Raw genomic sequence first — 26,121 nt, 5'->3', positions numbered from 1 at the left:
AAAGGATTTCTTTATTAAGGATAATTTATAAGTGGGATTTGTTCCTTCCAAAGAGATACATACACATAACCTGCAGTTATATATAGTGTATCAGAGCCACTTCACATATTGTCTTCCCATCCTCCCCCACCCCATCTCTCTCCTCCCTTATTTCAAACATTGCATCTTCTTGTATTTAACTCCCAGCAATGCAATACCTTCCTAATCCCTCATCATGACCTTGTTTTCTATCCTCTATCTGGAAACTCTTTTTTCTTATTTCAGACTGATTCAAGTGACTTCCACTGTGATAAGTCTATAACAGCAGCACCAGGGTCGAGTGGAGGAACAGAAGTCAACTTTGACCTAACCTTTGAACCTTCCCATCTGGGTGAATCCCGGGCCACCCTCACCGTTTCGTCAGCTGTGGGTGGAGAGTATACGTTCCCCCTGTTTGGTACCTGCATTCCCCCTAAACCCCAGGGTCCTTTCTCTGTCAAGGCCAACTCGACCATCTCCATACCGTTCCGCAACGTCTTCTCTCATACCACCCCGTTCATCTTTCAAATGGATAATCCGTCCTTCTCCTGTAAAACAGGGGAGAGCATCAGAGGCAAGAAGACACACAACATGATTGTAGGCTTTGAGGGTAACTTTGATGGCAGCAAGGCTCCTAAGATGGGTAAGCTAGTGGTCACTTGTGCCCGGTCTGCTGGTGGATCAGCAAATGTTTCATGGACATTTTACCTGAAAGGGATTACACCTTGAATACACACTTAGCTTTGTTCTTTAGTGCCTTGAGATGTCTAGTGGAAGAGAAGTTGTTATTTAACATTTAGTTTACATTGATATGTGCCTCTGGATGAAAAACCATTATTGGTTGTAACATAGTTGTTGTAAAAATTAGAAAAGTAAACAAAAAAAACTAGTTAAAATAACATACAGATTTTGTCCAGAAATTTGGCATATCATTGGGTTATTTGTGTATTTTACGGTGAAAATTCAGTCATTGAGTGCCTCATATCAAAGTGCAACTATCCCTTTGAAATTGTTCCCACAAATGAGTGAGTGTCTTAACAGCAGGGATTTTGAGAAAGATGGAAAATATTGGTGTAGATGCTGATTAAGGCTGATTAAAGGCTGTTAATGTTACATTGTCTTTAAAGATGCATTAGTTTAGTTAATTCTTTACATTATTGATAAAACATTCCAGGAGCATATCTCTGTAGCCTGATATTACTGGTGCATTTATCACCTTGACACTGAATTTTAAGTGATATAAAGATCAGACAATAAGGTATTGTTGTTGTATTGCTTGGCACAATGCTTTTTTATTGTAGCATATATTAATTCTTATCCTTGATATTTCTGTTTTCATTCATATGTTCTTATAAGGTATTCATTAACTAAAGCATGTTTATTTCCTATAGTTGCAGTGTTACATTATATACCACCTTGATAATATAAATGCATTGAAAAATGATAAGGATTATAAATCAAACTAAGATATGATTAATGTTTTAAAATTTAAAATTTGTCAGTATTATTAAATATTAAGATAAATATTTCTTTATTTAATAATCTGATTCATAATCAGACAAACTTAGCTAGTTTATCCAAAGTATTATTTACTCCCCCCCCCCCCATCCCTTCCCTTTCCTCCCATTAATACAATATTTAAAATGATTTTTCTTTGTTACAAATATTTGCCTTTGGTCTCTCGTATTGAGATGCTGCCTTTATATGCAGTCATAATTTTATCATTTAAGTTTTAACATAAAGGTCAAAAAAGGTTTACATACTTTTCAATGAGGGTTTTTGCATGCAAAACACTTTTTTGTTGTATTTGTTCATCAAATGTTTCATTATGTTAATTATTTTCACCATTCTTTTTTTGTCCCTGTGTTGGGGTTAGAGTGTGTGTAGAAATGAAGTAACACCTTGAAAACAAATTCTATTCTTGTATAGATTTATTTAAGATTCAGTTAAGTTTCTTATTTTGATTTTGAATGATTTATTTAGTTCAGTAGAAGTAGAAAATAAAGACAAATGAACATTTACCTTGATTTATAAGCAAATGCATGAAAATGCATAATAAGTGTAGTAGGTTTGTTTTTTTCATATGTGCATTTATTTTCTGAACTTACTTTACAGTTTCTTACATATGAACTTTCTGATCTGAACTATTTGTGTCAAAAATGCCTTGAAGTGATGTGAAGATAATTTGAATAAATCTTACAAACTCATTTCATTTCTCTATTCTGTTTGATCAAATTTTCACATATTATATATATATATATATATATATATATATATATATATATATATATTTATATATATATATATATATATATATATATATATTTTTGATATTTTTATCATTTTTGTTTCCATCTCTGACCCTTTTCATACTCCACATCTGTAAATTAAAGTTTGTTATGGTTTGCTCCATCTCCGACCCTTTCATACACCCCAACAGTTGATAAATGATTGTTATGATTTGTTTCCATCCCTGTCCCTTTCACACTCCCCAACTGTAGATTAAAGTTTGTTTCAATCTCTGACCATTTCATACTTCCCACCCGTAGATTAAAGTTTGTTATGGTTTGCTCCAACTCCGACCCTTTCATACTCCCCAACCCTAGATAAAAGTTTGTTATGATTTGTTTCCATCTCTGACCCTTTCATACTGGATCCTTACTGGTAGTTTACTATGGTTTGTTACATCTCTGACCCTGTCATACTTCCCAACTGTAGATTAAAGTTTGTAATTGTTTCTTTTAACAAGAAGTTGCTCATCAAGAAGTATTACCATCAAATGAAATGATTAAAGAGATACAACAAAAAACAACAGTAAGCCTCTATCCCTCCCTGCTTACCCATTGACCAAAGCATACACATCGTACATATGCCACCATGCTCAATCGTTAATCCTGACCTGTCTATTGTTACACCACTGCCCTTACCTGAAGCAATAGGTGATCTAGGCTGCGATTGACTTGAGTTTCAATGTTGATTTTTTTGCGGCAGAGATTCTAAGAAATAAGTTCCTTATTCCCGTGTACATTTTTTTCGTACTACTATTACACCATCTCCCCCTCAAACACACCTTGGTTTTTGTTGTTGTATTTTCTTGTATATTGAGAGCTAAGACTGGCGTCGCTCAGTCCCCGGTCTAGAAATCGATTTAGTCAAAAAGGCTTATCATTATTCCAATTGTTCAGTTCAAGTATCTTTGATCCTTAAAAGCCCTTTAAGGAGATTATCACCGTTTGATATAGTCGTTAACTCATTGTGTATACATTATCGATATTACCTCATGGACATTCCCTTAATCACCAAGGAATTCATGTGAATAGAGGAGGTTGTATAGACTGTCACATAGCTCGTTAACCTTTTGTCTAACAGTTCGCTATCGAAAGTAAAACAGTGGGGCATCATACATACAGTGCTTACATATCTTCATAACGGCGAAAGATAGCTGAGGGTAAAGGCATCGAACAAAAGGTTTGGAACACTCCTTTCTTGCAAAATGATTTATTTATCTATTTGTAATAACAGTTTCATCGCGTGCTAATGTATTGTTGTTATTATTTTATGGTTATACAACACTATTGCATCTAAACCTTCAACAGTGCCGGTAAAAACTGGAATTGTAACCGTTTATTCATTACTTCACCCAACACAGTCTCTTGTCACAGTCAACAGTAATCTTGACCTATAATTTCATATCTTCTCGAAGCTGGTGACATGAAAAGAAAAATTTCAAATCATCTCTCATGATCCAAATGTCAGCTGGTAGATTGATCACATGATCTAGTGAATATGCATCGAGAGATTCATGCCAGTACTTTAGGTACTGAACATATAAAATGTACGTTCATGTCACTCCTTCAGTGCAGGTTTGTATTGACAGTATGAGAGGGTGATTATCCTGTTTTTAGGAACTGTTTATGTTGTCCATGCTGGTGCTTTCAAGCATGATAGGAGAGTACAATACAGATTAGTTTTAGCAATAGGAAATTGTTCCAGCTGACTGGCGTACGCCGTGGATTCATTAACAGCGTAAAATTCTCATTAATCCAGGGACCAATTATTAATAGATTGTTAACTCTATTATCTTAGACAGTGTTTTAGGTTTAGTTCTTTACCTATGTAATTATCCCTACAAAGGTCGCAAATTGTTTTAATTTGTTCCTTACATTCATATTGCTCGTACCTTCCCCCGCCTTCCCCTTTCGCCCCTACTTAATCCATACTTTAACTATTATTTTATCGACTGATAAATTTAAACAAAGAACGGATATTTCCTTTTAAAATACATGACATTTATTAACAGATAAACAGTTGATCAAGATAGTATCATTGTCGTTCCATATAAAACAATACATTCCCAAATGTACCCCAGACAAAAGACTTTAAACTTCGGACATTTTCTTCTTTTTTTTTGTTGCTACCCATAGTTTTATCCGGACCCGCGTTTGGTTTTCAACTGATGTGACTTGTGAAAATGGAAGCTTGCTCTCCACTAAACGTCCACGCTGGTCAGGTGGCAACATAATGATAGTTTAGCGTGAGAAATACCAAAAGCTCATTGCATTTCTTCGTTTTCATTGTGAAAGGCATGACAAGCATGCACATGACAACTCATAATAAATGATTAAAGCGAAAGGTTTGTGTACAGTAAGTCACTATAGACGAATCAACTGGTTGAACATCAGTTCCTGTTTGAAACTGACTCGGTCTTGCATGACATTGTTGAAATGATGACCTATCGTTAGCTTGGTCCATTTCGTGAACGCTAAATATCGTAACCACGAATAGTGTTTACACTCGCTCGAGCCACAGTTGTACAAAAGCGAAAGAGAAATAACTTCATACGTCTGCTTCGCTGGTTCTTTTCCCGGATAACTGTTTGAAGACTCATGTTGTTATCATCTTGATTTTGCCAGCTGGAGCTCTCATGCAGACGACATGAAATCAAAACACCGAACAACAATATTTTGCTTCTTTTCATTTCTTTCGTTAATAATCTACCTTTTGTTGCAAACAATCGGGGATTTTTCAAATAATCTCGATGATTCGAGTGTTGTCACGGTAACAAGTTTATCTGATTATCGCAATGGAATTCTGAACTACACGAGATGGCGCAACAGAGTCGACCCGCATGAATATGCGTATATTCATAATCCAAAGGACATTTGTGTTGCTGTTTCAGACCTTGAAAAAATAATCCTGTTAATAATTGTTACATCTCATCCCAGAAATAATATACAAAGGAATTTCATCCGAACAACATGGGCAAAACAATCACCACATTATATCGATTCCATACAAACAATAACCATTTTCCTACTGGGGAAGGAAACGACCATTGAAACGTCTCAACAGTTGGTGGACGAAGAGGCCCAATCAACCAATGATATCCTTCAAGAGAGCTTTAGTGATGAATATTTAAATCTAACAATCAAGACTATGATGGGATTAAAGTGGGCGTCCAAATTTTGTCCGCGTGCAAATTTTGTTTTCAAAACTGACGACGATATGCTAATCAATGCTGACAAGTTATTATCGTATATTAAAAGAGCGCCATCGCAAAACTTTTTTGGCGGGAAAGTGGCGGATACGACTGTTTTACGTGACTATGGCAATAAATTTTATACCCCTCGCAGTGTATACGCGTATGATAACTACCCACCGTACTGCGAAGGACTAGGGTATCTTATGTCTATAGATATTGTCCACAAGTTGTATTTTAGGTCCATGGTTACACCATTGTTTCCATGGGAAGATGTTTTTGTCGGGATTCTCTTAAAACAGTTATCAATTAAACTCACAAATATACCAAACTTTTGTAGTGTTGGATGGTATTTTGACGAAACTGACACAATGCACAACACGTCATATGCTATCGGGAAATTGAGGACGTATTTTAGTTTTCATGGTCTGAATATGCATGAAATGGTTCAAATATGGCAGCTATGGAGAAGACCTCCAGCCAAGCTCACTTTTCAAGATATTCTTATATTGAAAATGCAAGAACGGTAGCCTAGTATTTTAATTTTTTTAATTCCCTATCGAGAAAATGCAAGGTGACCCCTTGTTTACTGTGCTTGTTTTACATCGGTAGAATTATCAGCAAACTGAAATAAAGTTGTGGGTTGATAAAGTACTACATACATGTCTGATTAATGACTCTAATTAAAGACTTGATATTTTATATGACACATATGTATGTGTTTAATATTTTGTATGTATTTTTTGTACTAAATTTAATGAGACTACGTTCAATATTAGGTTTATATCAAATGATAGCATATACGTATATTAAGAGCCTCATTGACTACACAGTAAATCACAAAAGTAATGTGGTCTTTAAGTCCAGATAGAAGTTCTCACTAGCTAAACGCTAACCATCACATGGATAGCTGACAAGTTGGCCATTTATGGCACCATCAATTCTTTGTATCATGCCCATGCAGATTTTTTTGCTATGAGAACCTGAAATATTCGTCACTTGTAAACAAACCTCTTCACTCAGTAGGAAACAATTTTCGTACGCTGCTCATGGGAGGCCTGCATGGGTCCAAATTTGCACCAAATGTACTTAAATTCATGCTCTTCAACATGCAATCCACAAAAAAAAAATTGATAAAAAAAAAAGATGTTCTCCTGCTGCATTTTGGCACTTTTTCTGAAGGCGAACAATCACGTGGATCAATATAGACTCTAGCATGAGTATGCCAACAAATGTCCTAAGTATTTATATGTTTGATTTATTTGATAACGCTATAACATCAAACATTCAAATAACATCAATAAAGTGGGATGAAAAGAGTGTCGACTCTCGTGTTAAGTTGAATCACTTGGATGTGTAGTAACTTTACGCATCATCATCATCATCATCATCATCATCATCATCATCATCATCATCATCATCATCATCATCATCATCATCATCATCATCATCATCATCATCATCATCATCATCATCATCATCATCATCATCATCATCATCATCATCATCATCATCATCATCATCATCATCATCATCATCATCATCATCATCATCATCATCATCATCATCATCATCATCATCATCATCATCATCATCATCATCATCATCATCATCATCATCATCATCATCATCATCATCATCATCATCATCATTATCTTTGGCAGGCGCGGCGGAACGGGAAAATTATTGGGGGGGTTAATATGTGGAGACTATCTAAGCGAAGCGCCACCATCGGTTGGCGCGGAGCGTACAAGAAATTTTGGGTTTTTCAAACCCCCCAGATGGCCGGAAACGGCACTTCCCGAGTGTTTTATGCTGCGAATACCTAGCCCTAAAACATGGGTCTCAAGCCTGCAATTTCTCAGATTGCACGTAAAAATCTGTAAAAAAACATTGTAACTTGTATATTCGATGGTGTTTTAAGAGAGTAGCTATATTACTCGACGTGTACTCGCAAAGACGTTTTTGAGTGTAGTAAATTAACTACTTGCAATTAAAAGCAACAATTACAAGGGCGTCGGAAGCTATTTTTGATTGGTACGGCGGTTCAGAGTGTGGCCAACTATCATAATTATCGGGGGGACGTTTGGTAGGTCAAACAACGCTACGCGCCACCATGGTTGGCGCGTAGCGTAATGGAGAAAATTTTGAAAATATGCCTCCCAGATTGCAGGAAATGGCACTTGCCGTGCTTGAAAACAAGACACCTGCCATGCCAGAGTGGTCACATTTAGCCTACTTGCCGTCATCATTATTGAAAATTATTGAAACATATACCTCCGAGAATTTTTTTTTTTTCCATTTTTTAGTCCTACTTTTTTTTTTTTTGCGTCGTGAATATTGGTCCGACGCCCCTGAATGAAATAAATGTCATAAGAAAAAACAGAAAGCATTTCTTAATGTCAACAAATGGGTAATTCCAAAACCATGTGCAGTTGCCAACAAATTTCTATGACCTAGCACTGTCATCATGTCATGAATGCATGTACCCTATACAGTACAGGTGAAATGCTAATATTGTGTTTTTGTTCGTTTAATAATTGATTGCGTTTAAACATAAAGCCATGTTCCACGCCTTGCGTGTACTCGTAGTGTAAACGCAAATGTTGATGAGTGTAGCGTTTAGCTTATTTAAAACACTAATATTCGATGACGCATGATACAGACAATCAATTATCATATTTAATTAATACACCTATATAGTATACGTGTGCATCGGACAGATCGACAAGTATGCATTAAAAAATGGGCACATGCACGTTTCGGAGCCTTGGTAAATATTGGGGGGGGGGGGCTTATCATGCATTTGCCCCCTCAACTTTTTCATTGGGGGGCTGAGCCCCCCCCCAAGCCCCCCGGTTCCGCCGCCACTGATCTTTGGAATATATGACTGAGATTCTTGCGAAGTACAAACAACTACGAAAAATCTCGTTCCGTTCGGGAGGTATTCTAGTTTAAAAGTCTCATTTGGGAGTTGTCATATTGTAAATCTGTGACGTCATAGTGCCACTGTAGGATCTGTGACGCTTGACTTTGTCTTCTTTTGTTTTAGAATGTTGAAAGTGTTGAACCTGAAACCAAAGACCCAAGTCAGTCTCTTAGATTTCATATTTAACGTCAATGATTATGAAATGTCAGTTGTCAACAACTCTGTAACTGGACTATATATATTAATCTTGAAGTGATTCGAACCCGGGACCTTCGAAAGGCACCGGCTATAATCACTGAGCTAACACTCCACATGTTAAACATCAGTCGCGGCTGTATGAAACTGCGTAAACAAGCAAAACATTGATCACCAAATTATGAATGCCATGCAAACAAATTTGAAAAAAACGCACAACGAATGAAATGCTATAAAGTGTGCTGTAAGTTTTTCTTCGAACTGTGTGACAACTTTAGATATGTACCATTTTATGTTACTACATTTATAGCAACTTAACAATATTCAAATTCAATTCAAATTTAGTTTTTCACGATACAATAGTCAGTCCCGGTACACAAAGGTATAAAAGTGCCACCTTCTTTATCGAAAATCGATACGGATAAAGTATTGTGTCCACCGATTGTGCTAACAGCCTCTTTGCCATACATACCCACTTGATCAAGGTCCATTGTAAAATAATGTAGTAGTCTGTAATAGTCAGTCTGGTACAACTTACAAATGTAACAGCGTATACCGCATGAAATCTATATATGGTACTGGTTTGGTATTCTAGTCCCAGGGTCTGTTTCGGAGGCAGGCTGAAGAATCAGGAGGGACAGATGAAACACACTCATTAATTGGTAAAGATTATTTCAGTTTTTAAAACGAAGACAACTTCATGTCTCTGTTATTATAGTAGATTCCATTCAGTATACTGAGATAGCTACTCATATAGGCTACACACAAGTTATGGGAGTTCGTGACTTCCATTTAGTTACGTTTAGTCAAGAAGGTTATATAGCTATAGTTCCCTACTTGATAGAATCTTCGTGTTCTTTGAGTTTTGAAATGATTAAGTCGTAAAATACTCTACTGAGTTTATAAAGATATATGTTACACGGGGTGCAAGCTTAGAGAGTATATTTACGCTTAGGGATATTGCACAAGTAAAGGTGAGTAATTCCGAACAATACGCTATATTTAGTTCAAGCTGAGAAGGGATATAAACGGACTTTCCCTGTATCCTTGATAAGCTAAGCTTCAAATTTAAACAGCTGTTCCCTGTGCATACCCCCTCTTTGGCTGCGGCAAATGTATATTTTCTAAATCAGTACTCCTTATTTGTCAATTATGAGTCATATCTTTCTTCTCTGCTTTAGTCTGATGATAAAGTAGTAAGCAATTACATATGTATCTAATTACTTTACTAGTGTCGTCTGCTCAGCTGCTGTATTGATATACACTGGACCCTGGATATAGTTAACATAGGTCCCTTGACCGGTTACGGCTGTTGTTTCGGATGCGATATGGCTAAAGCCTAATGACAAAAAATGTCACCACCACATTTTACTTAAAACTGTATCCGTACCGATATATCCACTTGTCAGAACAACATGGGATGGCGGTTGTGATGTCCCGGGCCTATCACTAACAATGTAATATTAGGAAACTAGGGCAATACCCACTTTGCAACATTAAACTGGGAATTGCATGCACAGACTTATATGGAAGTATTACACAAAAGTAGGTGTGTGTGGGGAAGGGGGTGGGGAGGAGGGAGGGCTGCTTTTTTCACGGACAACTATGACACTATTGAGTGGAGCACTATAATAATACAAAGAAGGAAAAGGTTTGCCATGTGCCCAGTATAGTACTTACCACTCTGGTCGCCATAACATGTCTTTGTTGTGCAAAGTACACCTAGTCTTTCGAAAAAAGCGGTTAAAATCAAATTCAGTTTCGAAGTCGAATGCACAATGTATGTATGAATACGTACAAATGATCTGGCTTTTTGCCGGAAAACGCCCTCACTTTTTTCTAGGCTTCCTAGTTCAATTTCTATGGGCTAATGTAATTTATGTTTCCTTAATATAGCCACCAGTGGCGGCGGAACCGGGGGGGCTTGGGGGGGCTCAGCCCCCCCAATGAAAAAGTTGAGGGGGCAAATGCATGATAAGCCCCCCCAATATTTACCAAGGCTACGAAACGTGCATCTGCCCATTTTTCAATGCATACTTGTCGATCTGTCCGATGCACACGTATACTATATAGGTGTAATAATTTTAGTAATTGCTGGGGGACCCTGGTCCCTCGGCCCGTCCCCTGGCTATAGACCACATCGTCACCCCAACCGCGTCTTCACGCGCCGTGAAAAGTGGAAGCAGTTAGTGTGAGTACCGGTAAGCGTAACGCAACTTCGTCTTAGGCCAATGACTTGCCTCATTTCAGCCAGTTCTCCAACATCCCCTTACTTAGTGGCGGAGCGTCCATATATACAGTCAGGGGGCGGATCCCCCCCCCCCCTCCTGACGGACTCCAATGGACTGCCGGCGCCCTTTTCAGCTTTTCACTACTTTTAGCTTATTCGCGATTATTGACTATTTTATTGCGCTCTCATATACCTATTGACATTTGTCATATTCTGTTGGTGTAATTTTCCGACAAAATGGCGACGACACCTATTTATTCTCCGTTTATCTGCAAATTAGCAAGGCCCGGAAAGGGTCATTTCCTGCAATCTAGGGAGTGACTTTACTCAAAAATTTTCTGTACGCTCCGCGCCAACCTGTGGTGGCGCTCCGCTTAGATAGTGTCGAAAGCGCCCCTACAGACCATTCTTGCCCCCCCCTGACCAATACCCCTAGCTCCGCCACTGCCCTTACTACACTCAAAAACGTCTTTGCGAGTAGGCCTACACTACGAGTAATAGCTACTCTCTTAAAACACCATCGAATATACAAATTACAATGTTTTTACAGACTTTTACGTGCAATCTGAGAAATTGCAGGCTTGAGACCCATATTTTAGGGCTAGGTATTCGCAGCATAAAACACTCGGGAAGTGCCGTTTCCGGACATCTGGGGGTTTGAAAAAACCCAAAATTTTCTAATACGCTCCGCGCCAACCGATGGTGGCGCTCCGCTTAGATAGTCTCCACACATTAGCCCCCCCAATAATTTTTCCGTTCCGCCGCGCCTGATAGCCACTCAACCAATAGCTAAGTGTGAACCGTAAAAATGCCCCCATGCCAACAGCAAGAGTTGGACTGATTATTTATTAATTTAATTTTTCAATTGAGAATTTATTGAGATCAACAAGCACATTTTAATTTTGTTTCCAAATCTAACGTTCTAGATGCAACTGAAGTCAACGACATACATATTACATTTGCGGCACAAAATGCGGTTAAGAAAACAGGTCCTAGTTCGGTGTTTGCTTGTTCTTTTGACAATCGGGGGCACATCGCTTATCATTCAAATTCGACATACATTTGGACAGGTCAATCAACTCTGGATACAGTCAAAAGATCTGAAGCGTACAGAAGTGTTGTCAAGTACCAATTCCACGAGAGACATCTCCTCCGCCTTATTCAGTAACATAAGCCAGAACAATCCTGGTAATGATGCTGATACGTTTATTTTCATGAAAGGCGACGAAACCAAAAACATAAGGCAACAGAAAGGTATAAGAGCACTTTCAGCTGCAGAGGAACTTAAACAAAAATGGAAAATTGCCATCGAACTCCAAGCTGAAGAGAAACGAATAAAAAATGAAAGCTTATCCGAAATTTCAGACGAGAATCTTGGAACAGTTAATGCTTCCTATCATTTACAGAGTAAGGAAGAAGACAGTTCTATGGATCAGTTTGATGGCAGTATAATACAGCTAAAGCCCCCGATGAGCGGTATTTTAAACTACACCAAGTGGATAAGTAGAGACGACCCACACGAGTATCCGTACATTTTGAATCCGGAATCGATTTGTTCCGACGATGAAAACAGTTTTAAGAGACTCACGCTCCTCATTATGGTCATCTCGGAGCCTCGAAATTACAAGAAGAGGCGAATTATAAGGAAAACATGGGCAGCTCAATCTGCACACTTTGCCAGCTCAGTGACAACAACGGTTTTTCTTCTTGGGCGAGGTCCTGCCCAGGAAATGACACAGTTTAACCTCGGAAAGGAGTCTGAGAAGTATGGTGATATTATTCAAGAAGACTTCGTTGATTCGTATCTAAATTTGACTATAAAGACAGTGATGGGTTTGAAATGGGCAACCAAATTCTGTCCAAGGAGTAAATTTGTCTTAAAAATTGATGACGACGTATCACTGAATATCGATCGTCTGCTAGCCTTCTTGCGGCGATCTCCGTTACAAAATTTCTATGGCGGGAAAGCTGCCATAAAATTCCCCGTTTTACGGGATCCGAAGGAGAAATTTTACGTGCCCTGGAGTATCTTTTCTGAAGACATTTACCCGCCATATTGTGTTGGCATCGGTTACGTCATGTCCACTGACCTCGTGTATAAGTTGTACTTCCGGTCTTTGACCACACCCTTATTTCCTTGGGAGGACGTCTTCATGGGTATGTTGCTAAGACACTATGCAATATCTCCCACAGACATACCAAACTTCTTTACCACTAGCTGGAGTTTTTTCCACAGTAACGGAACAATGATATTAACGAATCATAATATTTCTAAGTTAAGGGCGTCATTTACATTACATGGTCTGACTCCTTATCAGAACGCCCAAGTATGGTCCATCTGGTCTGGCAAATCAATAGATTTGAAAGAAAATTGGGGTAAAATTTGATTACAAACGATACGAAGTGTGTGTTCAAGATCTATCTTGAATTAGTTCGTATTTCCTTAATGTATAGCTGAGTCGGATTTACAACTGGGTCAGAAGTGCCAAGTCCCAGTTTGCTAATTACAAGATATAACAAACTAAATATCAATCGAATTTTATAAGTGTTATAAGCGGAACTTGCAATGCATCCCATCACTTACAAACTTATATACTCACACACTATCACATGTGCCAAGAATTAAAAATTATATATTTCTTCTCATAGGCTAATGAAGATTTTCAACATTGGGGAGTGGGGATGGGGGGGCTGGCTGAGGTTAGGCGCATGACCAAATTTCGTCATGGAGGGGATGAGGCACATGTTGCTCCCCTATATCAATCAGTCGGGGTGGGGAGGGGGCACTGGAAAACCTAAAATCACTTCGGATAAAGAAAGGATTAAAGCATTCAACTAAAATTCTCCTACCAGTGCACTATTTTGTGTAAGTTTATTCAACCATAAAAAGAATAGATATGAAAAATTGGTTACAGCGAGCAAACTACACAAGATTCCTGGAAATAATTTTTTGATGAAACTATATAAGAGCAAGAGTATTCAGAACAAGGATGTAGATTCTTTTGTGCCCTTGTGTGACCAGAGTAACGTGTACAATAGAAAAGGAGGTGGCACAGCCTGCAAAATTTCTATGACCAAACTAATGTCAAACAATGAAGAAAAAGAACAGCCATTTTCTTTGGTCAAAAAGTTGGAAGAGCAACAGGGATATGCATGTCATTGTATGAACATAGTAATGAAATACCCAAATTCTCATCGTTGATGTGCTAACTGACGTGCCGACTGATCTTGGCGGTCACACCCCCAGACCTTCCATTGCTACCCCCCTGCACGAATCAGGCCTCAAACTTAAGAATCCAACACAAAATGCTAAAACAAATCAATCAACTGGATGTCTCTTTGTCTTCTGTTACAGCTAGCTTCGATGGCCTTGAAGATATGCCTTTGTGAAATAGAGGAATTCCAAGCATAAAGCTACCTTGCAACTTAAGTTAAAAATAACTCATAGTAAATATTAAAATAATCTGGCTGTTTACAGACAATCACAATGGGATTTATAATCAGACAAGAAAATCTTAAAACAAATGGTTTTCGAGGAACTTTCCTTTCGTCACTTTTAAGAAAAGGTAACAAAGCATAGCGGTTTAGAATTACACCAATGCGTATATCCACACATCAAAATAACAAGCACAGTGGTGGTGGTGGTGATGGTGGTGCTTATACCACTTGCAATTTATACTGCCCAAATACATAATACAAGAGTACACACTAAGGCTATTACCAACATAATTAGGTAAACAGCAGCTGTCTTTTGGGGATTGGGTTTCAAATATCAGTTTGGGTCCAACATGACCACTGGTCACCTGCCACCCCCCTCCCCCTCTCAACCTGGTTACCTCGTCCCCATTACATCCCAACCCACATACAACCCACATACAACCACTCCTTCTCATACATTTGTGTTATAGAACTTGTGGGCTGTGTCATAACATCTTGTCTGAAGAGCTCTCTTTTGTAGATAGATCAAAATATCGTAGTAACTCTACAGCATCTTGGGAATACCATTTAGCATTCAGATGAGGAATGGTGTGTGACTTGCATGACAAAGTCAAAAAGAAATCAGCACAGAGTACCAGTCAAGAGCCAGCTTTGATCTTCTGTGTCATAATCTGCTTGAAGAGACTCCTAAGCTGTTTCTTCCTGTCATTGTAGCAGCCTGAGAAAACAGGGCAAAGACAAACTTTCATTTTAAGGACAGCTTACTTTAAAAAGCGTAAAAAAATTTAATTTCACACTGACGTTAAAAGGTACAGAGCAGAGGTGAGGGTAGGGTAGCAGGAGCTCTATATATACTCACCCAATGCTTGCTGTTAATATATATACTGCATACAATAAAGGCACAAGGAAATTCCTTTAGTAAAGAAAAGATAAAGCTGCACCCTTCAATGATAAAATGCCCCAAAAATTAGTATGAGAAGGGGCAGCTTACTGCATTTTATACGTTTATTAATGTGGCTGGCAACACTCATAATAGCTGCCTAGTAACATTCTGTTTATTTTTTAATAATGTATGTATGTATGTATGTATTTTAGATCCTCCTGCAAGCAGGAACTCGCGAAGAAGCCTCATTGGCTTATCAAAGCCGCAAGCTGACTGAAGTCGGTCTCTTACATTCATATTTAACGTCCATCATTATGAATTGTCAATAGTTTACAACTCTGTAACTGGACGACATACATTAATCTTGGAGTGACTCGAACCGGGGACCTCAATGAGAGTTAATGCACATAATGAGAGTTAATGCACATACAGTAATGAGAGAGGACCATAATGAGAGTTGCAGAATTGACAAATAGTTGAGGGAAGGAATGTCCATTGTTACGTATTAACAGTATTAACAATTCATACCAAGGAATGTATTTGTAGAGTATGAAGGAGGGTTGACACAATCTAGTCCCGCCTCTTCAGCAAAAACAGGTCCATCGTCCCACATTAGATCAAATCCACCCACACGTTTCTCCTTGCCAGTCATCCTGAACGTACAAACATGAATAGACATTAGTGTGTTAGTGGCAATGAAACATGAAAGGAACATGAATAAAACATTAGCTTTACATGAATAAACATTAGCTTACCAGTAGCTATGAAAACCATAAAATGATCATCAAGTGAGTAAACAAACAATGTAAAACATTTCAACCTGTCTACATAATCTTATTTGTCCGCCCCATCAATCCATCCATTCATAAAAGATGTTACAGTAGGTTACATAGTGTTAAAAGAGATCATTCATTATAAAGAAAAATATGCAAAATAATCAGGTATTACACAACTGTGTTGTCTGGGTGTCAGTGATTGTCCATACGACTGGGACAATAACCCTCCACACACTGCTACCCCACCCTGCCAATCACCATATATTTCTAACCTGTAACAGAATATGTGAAAACCATATCATACTACATAAGTTTCATTAACACTAATTACATTATGCGGAAATTAGTTCTGGGTTTTATTCAAATCCCAATGAAGAACACTTTTCCCATTCAAACCAAAGTTCACTCAGGAAAGGTTACTTTCATCATTATAAGTGTCATAGGGTTTTGTTTTGTATCTTGTGAACACCCTAGATACGGTTTTGTTTTGTATCTCGTGAACACCCTAGATAGGATTTGTTTTGTATCTAGTGAACACCCTAGATAGGGTCTTGTTTTGTATCTAGAGAACACCCTAGATAGGGTTTTCTTTTGTATCTAGTGAACACCCTAGATAGGGCTTTGTGTTGTATCTCGTGAACACCCTAGATAGGGTTTTCTTTTGTATCTTGTGTACACCCTAGATACGGTTTTGTTTTGTATCTCGTGAACACCCTAGATAGGGCTTTGTTTTGTATCTTGTGAACAATCTAGATAGGGCTTTGCTTTGTATCTCGTGGACAACCTAGAAAGGGTTTTGTTTTGTATCTCGTGAACAATCTAGATAGGGTGTTGTTTTGTATCTAGAGAACACCCTAGATAGGGTGTTGTTTTGTATCTAGAGAACACCCTAGATGGGGTTTTCTTTGGTATCTAGTGAACACCCTAGATAGGGCTTTGTTTTATATCTCGTGAACACCCTAGATAGGGTTTTGTTTTGTATCTCGTGAACACCCTAGATAGGGTTTTGCTTTGTATCTCGTGAACACCCTAGATAGGGTTTTGTTTTGTATCTTGTGAAAAATCTAGATAGGGCTTTGCTTTGTATCTCCTGGACACCCTAGAAAGGGTTTTGTTTTGTATCTAGTGAACAATCTAGATAGGGCTTTGCTTTGTATCTCGTGGACACCCTAGAAAGGGTTTGTTTTGTATCTTGTGAACAATCTAGATAGGGTTTTGCTTTGTATCTCGTGAACACCCTAGATTGGGTGTTGTTTTGTATCTCGTGGACACCCTAGATAGGGTTTTGTTTTGTATGTTGTGAACAATTTAGATAGGGCTTTGCTTTGTATCTCGTGGGCACCCTAGAAAGGGTTTTGTTTTGTATCTCGTGAACACCCTAGATAGGGGTTTGTTTTGTATCTCGTGAACACCCTATATAGGGCTTTGCTTTGTATTTCGTGGACTTCCTATTATATCAATTATTATCATAGGTGTACTCTCCCTCCACACCTCAAATATCTCTTACACAGACCTATTTTCCATGTCAACAATATGGAGAACATCTTGCAGAAGCCCAATCTTCAGGGTGTAATCTTCAGGACCACTTGCCGATAGTGAAGGGGAAGCATTTACTTCTATTAGCCAGCTGTTGTAAGAAAATTCAAGCAGATTCAATCAATTACTAAATCAATCAATACTAAAAAAAAATCATAAACGATTATCAAAAAATTGCCAGAGAAAATGAAATTTGGTTGACTAGAATAGGACTCAAACCAGTGACCTCAAGATTATTCATGTCCTTTCAATTAGGTGTGGGTGTGACCCCCTACCCCCCCCCACCCTCCCTTCCTCCTTGCCCCTATATTCTTTGCTCTATATGACAAAGTTTAATAGTAAACTGAAATGAAATGTTATCATGATTTTTGTCAAGAGGGTTAAATGAAGCGAACATTCACGAAGGATTTGCAAATGCCCCCAAATGATTCCAAGCAACGTGTGCAACGAGTAACATAGCCGCCACATATACCATATTGAAAGTCATCACATGCAAATCAACACACTCAAGCTTTCACAACTACAACAATTCTAGACATGTAATTGTTGCTGATGGCTTACATGATGCACAGAAGTTATTTTATTTTGCAATGCAACCATTAAATGTTACTTCTCTGTTACCACGAAGCAGAAAAGGAACGAAAGATTAAAACGAGTCTTTCAACAAGCTGTTATGCAGCTTGATTCAATGCATAGAATATTCTACGACCAGTGTAGCTGGCTCCCTCTGTAAATAACACCAACACTCAACCATGCAAGAAATGTTTCGAAGTATTAACCATAACTCACAAAACACCGTAGTGGTTGAATATCGAGTGTTTCAACAAGCCGTTATGCAGCTTGATTCAATGCATAGAATATTCTACGACCAGTGTAGCTGTTCCCTGTGTAAACAACACCCACACTCAGCCATGCAAGAATTGTTTCAAAGTATTAACCATAACTCACAAAACACCGTAGTGGTTAAATATTGAGTTTAATAAGGACAGACCGATGAGGAGGGATTAGCACTTACGGCTTGAGGTCTGTATCGATGAGAATATCATATCCGTACAATTCAAAGCAGTGTTTGTCGTTGATCATGATCTTCTGGACGCTGAGCAGACTGTGGATGAAGATGGTATTCATCTCACGGACGAGCTCCTCCACCTTATCATGAGGAATGAAGAGAGAGGCAGTCATTTAATAAAAATCAAACTATTTGCAGACAAAGGTTACTGCCTTTGCTAACAATATCCAGTGTGTTTGTATTTGAATAGATTTCCTGGAGATGTGCAAACCTCAAAATCTATTATTAAAACTATGGACTCTTTCTACTGAAGCCATTACAAGTATTCTCCACTATCTCTTTAAGCAAAATATTTTCACAATTCACCAAGTAGGAGTTGGGCTAATGAAACACATGCCAGATAGTGACGGAAGGGGAGGGGTAAGGGGGGGGGGGTTGTAGTTCAACATGAGTAAGCTATGGAGCTGCTGGGGTTAGATGAACATTTGGTACGTTTATTGTAATGATGATTATCATAATAATCAGGCAGTAAAGTTTACGATGCTCAAGGGCTAACAATTTTCAGGTGGTTTCCAATTCAACATTGACATTCAAATTTGGAAATCTTTTCAATTTAGAAAGTCATTCACATGGGAAAACCATAGATTGCTCTTGGATGAAAAATCCACCTCATTAAGGCCCTGGCCGAGTATCGAACCCTGAAACTCCCGATTGCTAAGCATCATTGCTTCAAATACAACTGCCTTTATCTACCTGGCCACAGCAACGGCATGCATATTTGGTTATGTATGATTAAAATGCATATAGGGTGGGTAGAATTTGGTTATTATAGGAATGATTTGCTTCCTATGCTCTCAGTATTCAAACCTGCACTAAAGCAATATTTCACTTTGCATCCCTCAATAGCTCAAAGTTGTGCCTAAGATTTAATGCCCCAGACAGGTGTCAAATGAGTCAATATATGACCTCCAAACCATCTGGTTGCCATAAGATCAACCCTCCCACAACAGTCAATATATGACCTCCAAACCACCTGGTTGCCATAAGATCAACCGTCGCACAAACAGTCAATATATGGCCTCCAAATCACCTGGTTACCTTAAGATCAACCCTCCCACAAACAGTCAATATATGACCTCCAAACCACCTGGTTGCCATAAGGTCAACCCTCCCACAAACAGTCAATATATGACCTCCAAACCACCTGGTTACCTTCAGATCAACCCTCCCACAAACAGTCAATATATGACCTCCAAACCACCTGGTTGCCATAAGATCAACCGTCGCACAAACAGTCAATATATGACCTCCAAATCACCTGGTTACCTTAAGATCAACCCTCCCACAAACAGTCAGTATATGACCTCCAAATCACCTGGTTGCCCATAAGATCAACCCTCCCACAAACAGTCAATATATGACCTCCACACCACCTGGTTGCCCATAAGATCAACCCTCCAGCAAACAGTCAATATATGACCTCTAAACCACCTGGTTACCTTAACATCAACCCTCCCACAAACAGTCAGTATATGACCTCCAAACCACCTGGTTGCCATAAGATCAACCGTCGCACAAACAGTAAATACATATGACCTCCAAACCTTCTGGTTCAAATCTTTCTGTGCTGTATACCTGAATAAAGTCACAAAGTCACAAAAAAGTCACAACAAAAGAGCTCCAAATATTGGACCAAATCAGCAACAATCAAGACTACATGTCTGCACAAAGCTTTGATATGTTACCAAGAAACTACAATAATGCCAGATAAGAGTGCCAGATAAGGAAAACTTGTGTAGTCTATTGCACATGGAAACAATTCCATTCAGGTAAAAAAAATATGAAAGGAAAAAAAACAAAACTCAGCTCCAAATTCTGATCAATCTGATAACGATGTGACAAAGAAAACCGGATTGTGTTGGGACATCAATGCAGACAATTTTGCATACCATTTAAAGCATTTTTGGCTTATTGTGTGCAAATCCTAAATCCTGAAAAAGTGAAACACAATGGAGCTATTTATTAACTTTAATTGTGGTGCTGGAACATAATGCATTCCTCCCAACCCTCAGAAATGATTTACTTGATTTACTGGGGTATGTCAGGATGAAGCTGATTGGTGTATTTTGGTATATCAAGATGAAGCTGATTGGTGTATTTTGGTATGTAAAGATGAAGCTGATTGGTGTATTTTTGTTCATTAATTCTATGAGTTTATTACCATGGGCATTAGATGTTAGTAAACATCTTGGTATGTAGGTGTTAAATGAAAGGACCACCCCCCTCCCCCATTCCTAGGGGACTCAAATTGTATTTTTAATGTTAATATAAGGAGACTGGCACACACGAATGGTTTGGAAGAGTAAGTCTATGAGAAAAAGGTTTTTTTTCACTAACGAACGTGAATTGGTACAAAAGGAAGGCGATAAGCTGATAACGAGGCTAAGACAACAGAAAATACTGCTTTATTCATTGGCCTGGGTGAAAGATGATGAAATGAACCAAAATGCGAAACTAATGGAACGGGAAATGACAAACGAAACTGAAACATTGTAAACAGCAAAAAGAGAACTTTAGAACAAGTTACTTGAGAGCAAGATAAATGATGATCGATATAAGAAAGGCACAGAGTCAGGTGAGAGGAAGGAAAGGAACAATTTAAGAATATGAATATGATTGTACTAGAAAAAATCATTAACGAACATGTCTATGTCAAGACCAATGAAGTTCAAAGAACAATTCAAAATCAATAAAACAATAGAAATAGTTGAAGTGCAGAGAGGAAACGCGATAGACAACAGCAGAGTTATATACCAATACTGTTATAAAGGGTTAATTTAAATTAGATTAGAGTTTAATTTAATTCATGTAATTATCTTGTGATATATCAGATTGATTTTGATTTAAGAATAAAATAGAATCAGAAGGACTTATTAATTGACTATCATAGGTGTTTTGATGGACCCAATCACAGGGTAATACTACCACTTGTTGAGGGAATAATTAATATTGACAGGAAATCACTGGCCTGTTCAAGTCCATGTTTGGCTGTGAGGTACTGCCTCACTTGTGGAGGGAATATATAATATGGATAGAAAATCACTGACCTGTTCAAGTCCATGTTTGGTTGTGAGGTACTGCCTCACTTGTGGAGGGAATATATAATATCGATAGGAAATCACTGACCTGTTCAAGTCCATGTTTGGCTGGGAGGTACTACCTCACTTGTGGAGGGAATACATAATATCGATAGGAAATCACAAGTCCATGTTTGGCTGTGAGGCCCTGCCTCACTTTTGGAGAGAATACATAATATCGATAGGAAATCACTGACCTGTTCAAGTCCATGTTTGGCTGTGAGGTACTGCCTCACTTGCTGAAGAGACCATTTGCAGCCTTTGTCTGGATCATAGTCCGGGGCAGTTTTCTGGACTGCTACATTGGTGAGATGAACATCTGAGCCAGAGGCTTAGTTAAGAAACCGGGCAGCATTTCAATGTAGTTGAAAGATGTCCTTGTCAAGTGACATTGGGTGTACAGGGTGTACAACAAAGGAGGCACGTTATCATTGTTAACTCAGTTAAATTCAATTAGTGACAAAACTGTCCAACCATACCAAACAACAGCCATTGGGAGTAATTGCCAACTATTACATTTAAGTTGGTACTTGTGAAGTAACTGAAAATGATATCACAACTAATATTACCAACACTGTATAGCGAGGACAAGGAGTTGGGTAGGGAGGGGGGGGGGAGGGTGCTGTAAGCTAGCTATAACTTTAAGTGACTACAGTCAATGTTTACAACCATTAGGTAATTGATAAGGATACATGCATCATCAATAGACTCCAGGGAAAACTTGGTATTAGAAAACCTGGCAAAGCCTTCCCGATATAGCCAAGCTCTTAAAGGTACATACTGTAAAAGGAAAACAGAGATTAGCATTCATGAAACAGTGAAAAATACACATATTGTATATGTAAGCTATGGAAAATAAAAACCCGCAGGCAAGTGATACTCTTAATAGCTTTCCCATGGGTTACCCAGTCCAAACTCACTGTTTATGATACAACTTAATACCACTATGACTTGAGTGAACCTGACAAAGCTCACTGTTTATGATACATTTTAATAACACCATGACTTGAGTGACCCAGACAAAGCTCACTGTTTATGATACAATTTAATATCACTATGACTTGAGTGACCCAGACAAAGCTCACTCTTTATGATACATTTTAATAACACCATGACTTGAGTGACCCAGACAAAGCTCACTGTTTATGATACAATTTAATATCACTATGACTTGAGTGACCCAGACAAAGCTCACTGTTTATGATACAATTTAATATCCCTATGACTTGAGTGACCCAGACAAAGCTCACTGTTTATGATACAATTTAATATCACCATGACTTGAGTGACCCAGACAAAGCTCACTCTTTATAATATCTTTAATATCACTATGACTTGAGTGACCCAGACAAAGCTCACTCTTTATGATACATTTTAATAACACCATGACTTGAGTGACCCAGACAAAGCTCACTGTTTATGATACAATTTAATATCACTATGACTTGAGTGACCCAGACAAAGCTCACTCTTTATGATATCTTTAATACCACTATGACTTGAGTGACCCAGACAAAGCTGAATCTTTATTATATCTATAATATCACTATGACTTGAGTGACCCAGACAATGCTCACTCTTTATGATATCTTTAATGTCACCATGACTTGAGTGACCCAGACAGAGACTTTTTATGATATCTTTAATGTCACTATGACTTGAGTGACCCAGACAAAGCTCACTGTTTATGATATCTTTAATATCACTATGACTTGAGTGAACCAAACAAAGCTCACTCTTTATGATACAATTTAATATCACCATGACTTGAGTGAACCAGACAAAGCTCAATCTTTATGATACATTTTATTATCACTATGACTTGAGTGACCCAGACAAAGCTCACTGTTTTATGATACAATTTAATATCACTATGACTGGAGTGAACCAGACAAAGCTCACTCTTTATGATATCTTTAATGTCACCATGACTTGAGTGACCCAGACAAAGCTCACTGTTTATGATATCTTTAATATCACCATGACTTGAGTGACCCAGACAAAGCTGACTCTTAATAATATTTTTAATATCACTATGACTTGAGTGACCCAAACAAAGCTCACTGTTTATGATATCTTTAATATCACCATGACTTGAGTGACCCAGACAAAGCTCCCTCTTTATGATACCTGTAATATCACCATGACTTGAGTGACCCAGACAAAGCTGACTCTTAATAATATTTTTAATATCACTATGACTTGAGTGACCCAGAAAAAGCTCACTCTTTATGATATCTTTAATATCACCATGACCTGAGTGACCCAGACAAAGCTCACTGTTAATGGTAACTCTCCCTCTGACCATAGTGTCTCAGACTCAATCAGTGCTTTTTTTTTGTAATGTAATCTGTTGAAACTTGTAGTTCATGTATTAAAAAAAAATGTCCGTTTGGGTGTACTCACAGATGTAACCAGTACATATACTCTCAGGTCAAATTTTCTTCCTCCGATGAGATATGGTCTCTCTATATACTTGGACACTATGTAGGTCTCTGGGGGCTCTTTATCGTCTGTTTTGTCTTCCCGTGGTCGATAAATGTCACTCTATATCAGGAAGAGAGAAAAATGCAGTCACAAAATGGAGGGAAATTACCACTTTTAATGAAGCTCTTTGACACTCATAGTTATTGTAGGACCACAGAAATCTAATCATCTACAAAAACTCCAAACACAATGGAATGTATCTGAGCTACACTTGTACTATTGGACTCATAGCCTGGAACTGCAAGTCTTTAACTTTATCAACTTATATTCTTATAGCTTAGACAAAATGTCTGCACCCCCACCCCTCCTCCCAGTCCCACCCCAACAAAAGAAAATACAAAAAAAGAAAAATATGGTAAGAGCTCCTCCACTTCCTATAAACACTATTATGTCTGTTTGTTGCATTATGACTTGATGTTTTGACAGCTTAGGAAAGTTTGCCACTTTTCAAAATAAAATACCAACGCCCAGCTTAGATTGACCAGCAAGCCTAATATGCATACTGCATTGACATTGAAAGTGTCATTAACTGTTGAGGGTAAGTTACCAGGTAAGTGCACCTTTGCAAGTTAGGATTAGCAGACAAAATGTTCGCATTAATCCCTTCAGTGTTTTACAGAGGTGATGTTTGATTATGACTGACCTTCAACAGTTTACTGCGATTGAAGGATGATTTAAGACAGCATTTTAATTTTGATAAGTTAAAGTCCAAGAAAGAAAATAAACAAAAAAAAAGCATGTCAGCAATGGTATGATTCTACTGCTATTCTGGTTTTCCAAGATTATTCACCTTGAAAAATTATATTAAACCGCCATGCAGTGCTCCTTTAAGGTTAATTGATAATGACATCTGCTCCTCAGTGCAGACCTTAATGTTAATCCATTGTTTTATCAATTATAATAACTCAATAAATAAAAAACATGTTCTTATAACTTCACATTAAAGAACATAGCATCCTTGGATGGTTTCCCATTGAGGTTTATATTGAATCTGAGGAACTGAGTAAATCTTCTGTATGCAGCTAAACTATGTAGTGTGCCGTCACTTTCATTGAGAAACCTCAGCATTTTAAAGGGTCATTTTGCAACATTAAATGTCTACATGTAAGTAGCAACACAACCTGGACTGTTAGCAGCAGTACTTTAAAGGTCTAAAACAAATCAAAATTAATCTCGTGCCTAAATACATCCTTTAAGGCAATCGGACAATTTAAAGGTCTGGGTCATTATAAAATAGGCCGCCCCCCCGCCCCGAACAAAAACAGCAATCTTTTTACTGCTGAACGCAATAGATTTATTGTTTTTTAGAAACTTGGGTGTTCAAATTATGATGATATTGAAAAGGTTGCATTTTGAGAGTCAACAGATAGAGAAATATTTTACGCATGTTTGCACCTGAATTGAATTGGAATTGAATAAAGGATCTATTATTATCAATAACAGTGCAGGGCTACACAAAAATGTCTTTTCAGAAGAAAAATTAACCTATTCAGGGTACATTGAAGTTCATGCAAAAAAACAACACAGAAATGATGAAGAAAACGCATTATGTGAAGTTAATTCTACCTGTTAAAGTATAAAACAAAATCATAAAGGCACCCAAAAATAGAAGATTACCAAATGTAGTACAATACAAAAACAACCTGTCCTCAAACAGATAGAAATTCAGACTTGAAAACAAGATTTAGTAGGTGACAATGGTTTTCAAATAATTTCTATATCAAAACTTGTGTTATAGTTAATGATACTACGATGCTAAGAAGAGAAAGTAAAAAAAAAACCAGGTGGAAAGAGCTGAAGGGAGAGAAACCCTTAAGAATATTAAAATGCCCCCGTCCCCCCCCTCCACCCTCCTCCACAGAACTATTACAGCTTTCTCTGCTTTCTAAGATATAAAACAGTGTATCATCAACAGTGGATACATTTTATTCTTGATGATATCCACTTTTTAATAGCCAGAGTAGAGGGTTATAGGACTTATCATATTTTTACAATTATTAAAAA

At 37.9% G+C, this 26,121-nt stretch overlaps 4 protein-coding genes across 8 annotated transcripts in view; 3 read left to right on the top strand and 1 right to left on the bottom strand.

Annotated features, from left to right (window-relative positions):
* Positions 1–2,225, top strand: part of LOC139965633 (hydrocephalus-inducing protein homolog) — a 75,679-nt gene extending 73,454 nt beyond the window's left edge. For all 4 annotated transcript variants that reach the window (XM_071968205.1, XM_071968207.1, XM_071968203.1 and 1 more), the window contains one exon: positions 265–2,225. In XM_071968205.1, coding sequence (XP_071824306.1) covers positions 265–747 — 483 coding nt within the window. In that variant the 3' untranslated portion in view covers positions 748–2,225. The remainder of the gene's footprint in view (positions 1–264) is intronic.
* Positions 2,226–3,139: 914 nt separating this feature from the next.
* Positions 3,140–6,980, top strand: LOC139958571 (beta-1,3-galactosyltransferase 5-like). Its single transcript, XM_071955718.1, has 2 exons — positions 3,140–3,486; positions 4,443–6,980. Exon 2 carries the CDS (start codon positions 4,954–4,956, stop codon positions 6,025–6,027), a length of 1,074 nt encoding a protein of 357 aa, XP_071811819.1. The 5' UTR covers positions 3,140–3,486; positions 4,443–4,953; the 3' UTR covers positions 6,028–6,980.
* A 2,025-nt stretch (positions 6,981–9,005) lies between these two features.
* On the top strand, positions 9,006–14,245 carry LOC139965641 (beta-1,3-galactosyltransferase 1-like). Its single transcript, XM_071968232.1, has 2 exons — positions 9,006–9,283; positions 11,778–14,245. Exon 2 carries the CDS (start codon positions 11,778–11,780, stop codon positions 13,236–13,238), a length of 1,461 nt encoding a protein of 486 aa, XP_071824333.1. The 5' UTR covers positions 9,006–9,283; the 3' UTR covers positions 13,239–14,245.
* Positions 13,688–26,121, bottom strand: part of LOC139965642 (probable tubulin polyglutamylase TTLL9) — a 32,547-nt gene continuing 20,113 nt past the window's right edge. For both annotated transcript variants that reach the window (XM_071968234.1, XM_071968233.1), the window contains exons 7-13: positions 24,037–24,177; positions 22,323–22,410; positions 21,828–21,949; positions 18,500–18,633; positions 17,462–17,575; positions 15,701–15,825; positions 13,688–15,007 (exon numbers count right to left, since the gene is read on the bottom strand). In XM_071968234.1, coding sequence (XP_071824335.1) covers positions 14,928–15,007; positions 15,701–15,825; positions 17,462–17,575; positions 18,500–18,633; positions 21,828–21,949; positions 22,323–22,410; positions 24,037–24,177 — 804 coding nt within the window. In that variant the 3' untranslated portion in view covers positions 13,688–14,927. The remainder of the gene's footprint in view (positions 15,008–15,700; positions 15,826–17,461; positions 17,576–18,499; positions 18,634–21,827; positions 21,950–22,322; positions 22,411–24,036; positions 24,178–26,121) is intronic.

Source organism: Apostichopus japonicus, chromosome 3 (genome assembly GCF_037975245.1).
Source record: "Apostichopus japonicus isolate 1M-3 chromosome 3, ASM3797524v1, whole genome shotgun sequence".
NCBI classification, from domain to species: domain Eukaryota; kingdom Metazoa; phylum Echinodermata; class Holothuroidea; order Aspidochirotida; family Stichopodidae; genus Apostichopus; species Apostichopus japonicus.
This window is presented reverse-complemented; position numbering and strand designations above follow the sequence as displayed.

What these genes read in the sequence shown, in the direction of transcription:
- LOC139958571 (XM_071955718.1), top strand. Translation starts at nt 4,954, where the DNA reads ATGAAATCAAAACACCGAACAACAATATTTTGCTTCTTTTCATTTCTT.
- LOC139965641 (XM_071968232.1), top strand. Translation starts at nt 11,778, where the DNA reads ATGCAACTGAAGTCAACGACATACATATTACATTTGCGGCACAAAATG.